The sequence below is a fragment of the Mus musculus genome, chromosome 12 (assembly GCF_000001635.26).
Source record: "Mus musculus strain C57BL/6J chromosome 12, GRCm38.p6 C57BL/6J".
Taxonomy (NCBI): domain Eukaryota; kingdom Metazoa; phylum Chordata; class Mammalia; order Rodentia; family Muridae; genus Mus; species Mus musculus.
The window spans coordinates 36,309,615-36,320,247 of record NC_000078.6 but is presented as its reverse complement, the minus strand read 5'-3'; the positions used below and the strand labels follow the sequence as shown (position 1 = coordinate 36,320,247).

The window sequence follows — 10,633 nt, the reverse complement described above, 5'->3', positions numbered from 1 at the left end:
TGGGAGTGAGTTCTCACCTCCTACCTACTATGTAGGCCCTGGGGATTGAGACTTGTCAGTCTTGGTAATGGGCACCATTGTTGCTAGCCCTGCAAATAGACACTTTAAAGGCTTCATATCCATGCCTGTTTTAAGTGCAGCACACTATTCATGTTATCCATTTGCATATGTAGTAATAATTACTCTTCCCTATCCCAACTGATATACACGCATGCATAACTGTTCAATATAGCTATAAATATCAATATATCCACCTACATAGCTACCAAATTACTTAAAATGTCCCTTTACCCATAGTAACCAAAATAAATTCACTGAGTCAATGTTTTTGTGGGTAGACATTTTGAGAGTAAACCAGTAAATTTAGCATTATGTGCTAAAATTACCATAGTCTGTCCTTTTGAAATGATAGTTACTAAGGTGATAAGAAAGTTGTGAATGGCTTATCAAATTGGAACCTGAGTTAACTGTTTAAAAAAATACCCAAAGTATAAACAGCAATTCACACACAGCACTTTTTTTTTAAAAAGTTAATAACTAAAATCTGTTCTCTCTGCTGATTTTTAATTTTTGCTTCACTGAAAGAGATTGTACCACAGACCCTTCCAACTGACTGCCGACATTTCCTTTTCATTTAGCATTAAATACCTCACAGTGAGTGCATCATCAGAATAACACGGCCGGGTATGGACTGGCAAATTGAATGCGAGCATGAAAATTAGGTGCAGTCATTGGTTCAGTGGAGACTGTTGGAAGTCTTGTTTGTGGGCTTACATTATTCCACACCCTGGGCCCTGCTTAATCAGAATTTGTCCTTGTTTTTCTTCACTGAGATGTTCACTAGGTGTTTAGATAGTGAAAGACAGTCTCCTTGGGTTTGAAACCACTTCAGGACAAGTTTCTGTGACCAAGCAAATAAAACCGGGGTATGAAATCACATATTTTGGTATAGTGATATAATTGTGAATGTGCCATGCATTGATATGGTATATTGTAAAACAGTTTAAGAATGGAGGATCAATCAGTTGTAAAATAGCATTTGCTTATCACTTGTGCAACAATTGATATTATTTTGTAACCTGGAGCTCTTTCCCCTCTGACAGCATTCTGTATACGTGTGATGCTCAGACTTGTGACTACCAAACAGGAATGACTCAGCTCGCAGGAGGACTCCTTAGCCCTCCTTGCACATCAGCTAAGGGAAAGTCAGCCTCTGGCTGTTCTCTTGCAGAGCCAGGATCAATCATCAGTCACCTAACCAGGTGAGCTGGTCGAGCTGTTGTGTTGCTTCGTCTAACAGTGTGTCAAACTGAGAAAACTAGACAACGAGCTGGGAACTTTCCTTTATGGGATTTGGGATCATGTAAGAGTGTTCAAAGTTCCCTAAGGTAAGATCCTCTCCGCATCGCTGTTCCTTTCCTGTCTAACTTAGCTGCACACTATGGAGTTGCCTTAAAAACTGCGTTCCACCGCACCCCACCCTCGGAACTTCTGAGGTAACTCTGATGGAAGCCTTTCAAGAGCCCCTCCCACCCAGACCTCAGAAATGGATGTGCTCCTTACAACTCACCCTTGGACCACCCATCCTTCCAATCTACCTCAATTTCTACAGATGTAGCGCCCCATGCCTATTCCCTTCCCGACCCGCCTCTTCATGCAAATCATCTTAGGAAAACTTGAATGTAACTGGAGGGGCTGGGGGAGGCCATTTTCTGGGACTTAGCTCAGGACTAGAATCCAGGCTTAGCACTTCCTGGGACCTAATAAGTTCGATCCCCAGCAACAACAGAAAGCAGCGATTACAGCGTATAACTTTATTTTACAATGTCTGCAAGCATGTACCTTTTTATACATGTTAGAGGCAAGGACAACAGCGTTGAGCAGTGTTTATGTTTATTAAAGGAAACCAATGGCATTGAAGATCAAGCTGCCATCTGATTTCATGGACTAAATAATAAAGTATTACATACTTCAGCTTTACAGAAAACCACGCTAATGATGATGGTGAACCGTGCAATATATACGGAGAGTAAAACATTTATTTTACATATCTACAACAGATATTTTCATATTTCTAGACCAACCACAAATCGTATTGGGAAATATTTAGGTACATGAAAAAGCTTCAAAACATAAAAAAAATTAACATTTTGAAAAAAAATCACATGCAAGAGCTCATTAAATAACAACATTGACAAATAAATAACCGGCTTTACCTATTAGCTGCTGCCATGAATTGCTGGCATTCCACTCCCAGAGAGGTCAACATTCAGGGGGATAATTTCACACTGAGACTGGAAAAATGCCACCGGGCTGTTTTTTGAAGTGAAATGTCACAAGGTTTGCCTCTCTTTCAAAACTAACCCCTGGCTGTCAAACTATTCCCATAAAAACGACTGGAAAAGCCCCTTTCTGAAATGTTCTGGGAAGATACATTTTTTTCCACGAACTTCTCTGGTTCGGAGGGATTTAGTTTGGGAAGGGGTTTAGGGAAAGGAGCGTTTTTTGTTTTTTTTTTTTTTTAAACTGTAACAGAATGCAGCATCAGGTGCTTTTAAAGAAATGACTGGGATGGGGGAGGGGATGGAAACTACAGGATGCCTGGCTTTCACTGCAAACTACTCATTACATCTTGAGACACTTGCAAAGGAAAAGCTAGTCCCAGAGAAGGACAGCCTGCTGGGCTTGATCAAAGCAGAAAGCATATACTTTCAAGTGAGGAAAGAGCAATGGCAGGCTCGAGAGAGAGTCTTCCAAGCAATCAAATCTGGGTAGCAGATGCTTTCTAGTCAGTCCAGGTCTAGCTCAGACTGTGCTTGCTGGATTTGCTGGCTCTCTTCCGCTCTCTGTGGTGCTGGGCGGGCTTGGCGGGCGACACGCTTTCAAAGTTGTGGCTGGACTCGTTGTGCTGACGGGTGTACCTCTTGCACTTGCACGCCGTGACCACGGTGATTTTGTAGGTGCGCGTGCTGCCGTCCTGACACTGCAGCTGGATCCTCTGGGTGCGCGTCTTGTCGTTGACACACCGCCACTCCTGAGAGCTCCTCCGGCTCCAGTACTTTGTTCCATAGCCTCCTCCGATCCAGTTGGGAAGCACCGGCAGGGGCAAGCACTCGCCCGCGCACACCAGCTCCTTCAGAGGGCTGATGCTGGTGCACTGGCCGTCCGAAATGTATTTGGTGGACCGCAGTTCCCTGCAGCCCACTTGAACTCGACCTGCAGGAAACAGGACAGAACTGCATCAGGGACAGAAAGCAACTGAAGGTGTTTGGGTTTTGTTCTTGTTTTAAGTAATTTGCAGTAACTATATCTATAATATGTATATAATATGATATCCAAACTGCAATGTACTTACTTTATGTTCACAATGCAAGTCTGCGGGAGGCTTGGAAGACACTTTCATTATAATGGTAAGGCTACAAAAAGGCTGTAACTTTGGGGAGGAGAGAGAGCGAGATAGAGAGGGAGACAGCAAGGGAGAAACTCATTTCTTTTTCATGTGTTTCAATATCTGATTGTTTATAAAAGTATTGAAAAGTCACAATTTCTTAGTCTCATTCCCAATAATGGTTCCAACCTTGTAAATATTCACTCTTCAAAGAATACACTTTAATGTACTCGCTCTCATGGATCACATTGGTTAATGACTGCAAGTGCTTTTAATTAAGTTTTTCAAAAATCTCTTGAGAAAATGTGGAACATATTTAAATGTTGTGTACAGTGAATATGCATGCTGTAATATTTTGTTTCAATTATAGGATTCAGCTGCGTGGTCACACATGCATATGGGTAGAGCCAATGACATTTTGCATATCAAACTTAATAACTATATTCTAAACATAAATTCACAAGCTGTGCTTTAAAAATATAAGCAGCAACATGTTTGAAATGCAAAATGCCACCACAATTCAATATTTAAAGAATACAAAAGCCCCTAAATTAGGAACGTATGGTTGCCATAACAACTTGGCTACATTTCCATGAATTTTACAGCAGAAAAATACCTAACATGTCTGATTTACAACTGTACAAGGAACCACGGTGTTCATTTCCTGAATATCAGGCATGGAAAACTTTGTGTTTTAGTTATTTGGATTTGATAAGCATGTTCTCTAATTGGCTGTTTCTGGTCACGTGCCTAGTGTAATTAAAATAAAATTCATCTCACAATACTTCAAACTTTCTTTCTTGTTACTTTGATAACTAAATCCTTTGTTATCTAAATGAGAACTGTTTTTGACACACTTGAAAAGAAATCAAGGCTTATTAACCAAGAAAGAGAGGGCAAGGCTTAACAACATAGGCAGATGGTGTGTCCAAGCCAAAACTAATAAAACCTGTTGAAATTGTTCTTCTGATGCCTGAGAATTATCTCAAAGTGGACAGTGGGTCAGAAGTTTTGCTCCAATTCTGTACCCTGAACATCTACTTTAAGGCTCATAGACTAAAGGAAGTGTGCAGCATATGCCTGCATATGTATGTACATACGGAGCTAAAGTTAGAGACGGAGATGAAAGGGTTAACGGTTTGGCTGGACAATGTGCTAGGCTTGCCTGCTTTTGATTCCAGCTCACCTTCCTACAGCTGCCTTAGGAATGTACCTGGAAACAGCCAGCAATAATTTTGACTCTCCTGGCTTTTTGTTCCTCATGTATAAGGTTGGGCATTGTTGTGGTGACATTTCTCACATTGACAATGAACACCCACCACACTTTTCAGTAACCTGGTACTGCTCAGACAGACACTTCCTATGCTCTGAAATTAACTACATGCAAGGAAAACACTTCAGTTTTCTTAGTGGGATATGACCAGTCATATACGGTATGACTTTTCAAAGGTCAAAACGCTTTTACACAGTTGGATGGAGTTTAAGGTGGAGGGGCAGAGATTTGTGTAAGGTTTCCTGTACACTGTTTCTCTGCCTTTCTTCACATTCCTTACTAACAGAAATCTTTTAAAGGAAGAGAATAGAGCAAAAGTTAGAGGAAGAAATTTGAACCCCTCTAACTAGTAGTCACTTGACGTGTATGTCAATTAAGCAAACAGAAAAGGGTAAAGAAATACTCCCTGTGCCAAACATTAGCATCCTATTATGTAAAATCTCCTGTTACAAATATATACCCAGTCTTTCACAGAAACATACAATTGTCTCAATTTGACCTGTTGAATAAAGAACAATTTGGAAAACCATGATGCTCCAACGTTTTGTAGTATAGACCCGTTTAACAGTGGACATCAAGTCTTTACACCTCTCCAAACTAGACATATTTTAGACATCTGTGTGAGCAATTCCATATTTCCTGAAAGCTTCCTTTCATCCATTGTGATTCCCTATACATAGTTCCGGTTAGTTACCTTTAGACACTTCACCAGATTCCTGCACGATCTGAAATTAGCAAAGTGTAAGACGCCATGAACTTAAACTGCACACAGAACCACACTTTAAAGAAGTCTCCCTTTTGCAGAGTTTTTAAAAAGCAGCAGTTCAATACCTCGATGCATTTTTCTGTGGGCACTGGATAAACCATGTCTCTGCTTGCATTATCAAGCCACCGGCTTAATTTGTATTAACTCTAAAATCACTACCCAGGAAAGAACGCCAGCCTACACATGCACCAGATTGCTCCCAGATTGTTTTTGCAAAAGCGTAGATGGTTCACGTTAGTTTACAGCAAAAGCATTCTACAGGAGTGGGAGCTGATGCTCCCCAAAAGGAAAAAAAAAATCTGTACAAGTAAAACACACTTACTGTTTCGATCCAGTCCAGTGCTACTGAAATGCCTGCCTCCATTCCTGGCTTGATTCAGGGTGCTGTTGCTGCTGGGGTGTGCCGGGACAGGTTTAACCACATGTGAATAAAGGATTTCTGTGGCATCATTTTTAAAAGCCAAACAGTTTCTCATCAGGATGCAGAGCAGGGGAATGAGAGAGAGATGAATGGCAGGAGGAAGCATGATGAGTGGAGGATTTGCTGGGCTGAGGAGCCGCTAATTCTTTCCCCCTTGCTTCTGCACTGTGGACTGTGGAATCCCTTCCCAAGGTTCCCTTTATATAGCCAGAGGCTTGGCGTTCATTCAGGTGTAAAGTTGTGTAGGGCTTCGGAGTGAAAACACAGAGAAGGGGTGGGATCCCTACTTGACCCTGCAAAAGAATTTTACCAATGGAGAAGACGGGCTGCAGAAGAGGAGGGGCTTGCTACACAAATTGCCTGCGATTTCAGAGTTGGGCTTTACTGGTCTACGAGCTGAAGCAGGCAAGGCACAGCCCTGTCACAACTGCTACCACTTGCTCCTCAGCCAGGTCCTCTCCGGAGCCTAGGTTCATGGTCAAGTTTAATGGAAGGAAAAGTAGGTTGCTGTTCACATAAAGAGACAGAGTTTATTTTATTTTTCACACTTTTGTTCTCTATTCCCCTCAGATTAAAGAAAATTTGGGGCCTGAAGGGGCTTCTTCCCCAAAAGTTAGAAGAAGCCATATGAGTTTTTGAGTAGTGTCAGACTTGAGTAAAAGATCTATTTAGTTAAATATGTTTTGTCTCTTAAGAAGAAAACCTTTTTCCCCTCTCTTTTCTCATAAAGAGGAAGACACAGAGCTAAAACCTGCCCTCTGGACACACTTAAGTAATGCTGCTTTGATCTGCAGGAGCAACTGTCCTGCTAGGTAAATTACTGCCAGCGGTCCTGGTACTGCCAGCGGTCCTGAGTGTGTGTGTTGGGGGGTTGGGGGGTGTAATGAGCAGAACTCTGTCTGAATTAAATTAACTCATATCAGTTTTCATCTTAAAATATGTCAGCAAGGTTTAGCATTCTGCATGTCTCTTGCCCAAAAGAAAACCATTTTCTATTTATTACCCTTTACCAATTCAAAATATTTCTAGATTGTTCATATACTGCAGGTCCTGAGTTATATTTGTATTTGTCAAACATTGGTTTTGGTAACTTCCTTTGAGTCTGCTGCCTAAGTAAGTGCTGTCACCGTCTGGGCTGCTTTATTTCCATCTGACAGAGCTACTCCATGGGTTCTTTAACTCTGAAAACAAAGGGTCTAGCAGTATGAGTCAGCATGGAAGGGCACCTGCAGCCAAGCTTGGCAATCCTGAGTTCAGCATCGGAACCCACATAACAGAAGGAGAGTGGCCTCTGGGACTTTGTCCTCTAGCCCTCACATGTGTGCTGTGGCATGAGTATAGAAGCCTAAGATAAAGAAATGATTTTAAAAGAAAAGCAGGTTTCATCGGATCTATTAAGCATCTTGACTGGGACAACTTTCAAATTGCCTGTTCAATGATAAATCCAATTTTAATGGTCAGTGTGGCTGTTAGAAAAATGTCTTAGTATTTTGTATCTCTCTCCTTTATAAGTTCTTGTCCATTATAACTGCTATCCACCACCACCTCTCCTTCCTTCTTCCTTAACTGTACATATCAACAGTGGCACCTACTGACATTTTGGAACCAGCAGTTCCTTATTATATAGGCACTTCTATGCATCTTTACTACTGTCCTTGGCTTCTACCCAGTAGCTGTCTGCTGTAAGGAAAAATTCTGCTACTGCCAAATTTCTCCCGGCGTGTCAAAACCGTCCCTGATTAAGAACTAACAATGTTCTGCTTATTATTATAAAAAGAAAGTAAGCATACGAATAGAAGACTAGAATAGAAGACTAAGCATTAAATAAGAAGTGTTCTCTTTTTTCCCAGGGTACTTTGATTTTATTTTAGAAAGTATGACTGCTTATCCTTTAGAGATATAAAATATCCATGGGTTAAAACAAGATGGTGTCGGGAATAGGTGTCAAGATAATACAGTGGGGGGTAGTTAGGATTGTGGTGTTGTAAACTCACATGGGTTGAGGGCTGGCAGAGCATGATATATTCTGTTTACTCTTACATATCTTAAAAATTCTACAAAATAAAAAATTGAAAATCAGAGCCAAAGAATCAATGTTATGTATCACCAGTAGGTGGATTTCTTATTGTTGTATATGATAATTTATTACTTTAAGATCCTTCCTGGAACATGATAAATTAGATTATTTTGTAGGCTATATGTCAAGCATCCTTCCAAAATGGCATGAAGAATTCTTGTCCTGCATTAAGCGACTTCATGTTAATTGTACAATGTTCTTATCAGCAGCTAATCCAATGCCTATAGGAAGCAGGAGTCAAAATAATCAAATCCTTGTCCAATGCATTCTTTTTGTGTAGCAGAAGCAGGACATATTTTAGTTTGAATTTAATTATTAGGATGGGCTACATATTGAACAAATTAATATAGATTGTTAAATCTGCGTAACTTTTGTGTTCTGTGTTCCGTTTAGGAAGCAGCCAGATGAGGAGGGGAGGTAATGTGGATGCATATACCTACCACGGCATGAAGGGTTCGTCTAGGAAACTTCTCTGGTGAAACAGAAACAATCACAAACTTAATGTTTAGTGGGTATCTAATAATCCAAGTAGTACACTTTATTAAGAATCATTAGAGTCAACTCTTACACTGGCAGAATTATAGATGTAGACTTTAAATATCACCGTTGACTCTTTCTCATGCTCAGGTCTTCCCACCATATGTTCTCCTCTTTCTGTGGCATACTTACTCCCTCTTATTCCTTGATTAATACCTATTTTCCTTCAAGTCCATGTTGGATAGTACTAGGACTCATTCTCTTGACCTCTGTCCTTCATATCTGGGTCCAGCCCTCACACCTGGGGCTCCAGAACAGCAGGTTGGCCAGACTTATAAATGAGAAATCTTTTTTTTTAATTTCATTAACATTATATTGGAAGAAATCAGATGTTTCAACTATAAGAAAACCCTCAAACATGTCAAAAGATTGGTCAGTGCTGGTAGTAGCCAATATGGAACAAGATACATTTTTTCCCCCATGGTATTCACACCCTTGTGTCAGTCTTCCTTTCCTGACTGTGGGATGAATCTACTGGCTACTTTTCAATGAATGTGATATGCTGACATAATGAGATATGACTGCAAAGGTTAGCTTTCCACAGATGGTGACTACTGTCTTCCTCTGACTCTCTCGCATCCTTGCACCTTGCACTAATAGAAGCCACCTATCATGTGAGTTCCCAGACTGCAGCTTAGGGACTGAGACGCTCAGACAAATAGTCTAGAATTCTCAGTTACCACACAGATGCATTTGGAAGCAACTCCTTACAGTCATTCCTTTAGATGAGGTTGCAGCCCTGGACCATTCCCCAAATGCAGCCTAGTAAACAATTCTGAACCAACAACATCCTCAGTGTTAAGACACATTTATTGTTTTAACTAATTGGGCATGGGCAGATCTGTATAATATTTTGTATAGAAACAATGATGTGGTCAGTAAGTCACTTTCATACCAGGGCCATGGCACTGTCACAGACTGAACCATGAAACTTGGTGAATGCAATCAGTAGGTTAAGCTTTGGGGCCTGCTTTCTACCTCAAAGATCAGTCGTCAATATTATTCAACTGGTCATACCGAAATAATGGCATTAGAGTTTCTGCTATTGATCTAACAGGCAAAATGTGTCGCATTAATTTCCATGTTCTAATACAATTGTCCACCATGTGATTCTTGGAACTGCAATCAGAGAATCTGATTTTTTAATATATCCTTGGAGATCACAGTCACTGTCATGTTCCACTCTAGAGCTAGGTAATACTTCATTCCATAAAATAGACTAATTTCCTGCACTTGAGTCTTAGTGCTGCCATTGACAGTGTTTACGAACTTGGACATATTATCTTTTTGAAAAGTCTCTATCAATGTCCCCCATCTGTAAACATTGCCGGGCTGACTGACTTACCACAGAAAGAAATGGGCTAAATCCCCATCTAAAATGCAATGCAAAATCAATTAAGCACAGAAGAAATGTGGGGAAACTATCACTTGAGTATGATTCTAGAAGTAATATTTTTATTATAGCCTTCAAATTATAAACACGACTTAAAAACTGGAGAAGCCCTGAGTAAGGCCAGGTTTACCCAGTGTATGGCACAAATGGAAGGCTAGGAGAGTGGAGGTTGTCTGCTCCAATGACATAAGTAAATGGAGCCTGAGCACTATTTTTTTCTCAACTTTGACAAAGGAAGAATTGAGATAAATACATACAGAAATATTCATTGTGGTCAAGTATTATCTACATCTGTGATTTCATGGTCTTAATTATTTTCATATGATTCTAGTGAATAGAAAGAACTTTTTCATCAAAAAAAGAGTGAATAACCATTGTAAGTTTAGGGGGGAAACTGAACAAATACAGGATTCTCATTCATTTAAGAAGAGACTTGCTTCTGGCCCTGTCTTGAACAATCAGATGAGTCCTGTCCCTGCTCACCTACCCATCCCCAACTCCCCACCCCAAGAATGTGCGTGATGGCTTTTGCTCATTTTTTTCATCAGCACATTTGTTGTTGGTTTGGTTTGGTCTTGCCATTGTCTAGACTGTGGACATCCTCCTTCTTCAGCTTTCACAGCTACTGCACCCAAAGCTGTCACTCTGCATCAAAAGTGGTGCCGGGCATGCCTGCCAAGCTCAACTGACCATTTCACTAAAAGAAATGCCGTTAACTTAATCCTCATGTGCAGTTACCTCTCTGCCTACCTATGTTACAGGAATCTCCTTAATGAGG

At 40.6% G+C, this 10,633-nt stretch overlaps 1 protein-coding gene across 1 annotated transcript; it reads right to left on the bottom strand.

Annotated features, from left to right (window-relative positions):
- Positions 1-1,795: 1,795 nt before the first annotated feature.
- On the bottom strand, positions 1,796-6,079 carry Sostdc1 (sclerostin domain containing 1). Its single transcript, NM_025312.3, has 2 exons — positions 5,750-6,079; positions 1,796-3,216 (listed from the first exon to the last, which is right to left on the bottom strand). Exons 1-2 carry the CDS (start codon positions 5,952-5,954, stop codon positions 2,801-2,803), a joined length of 621 nt encoding a protein of 206 aa, NP_079588.1. The 5' UTR covers positions 5,955-6,079; the 3' UTR covers positions 1,796-2,800.
- Positions 6,080-10,633: the final 4,554 nt, after the last annotated feature.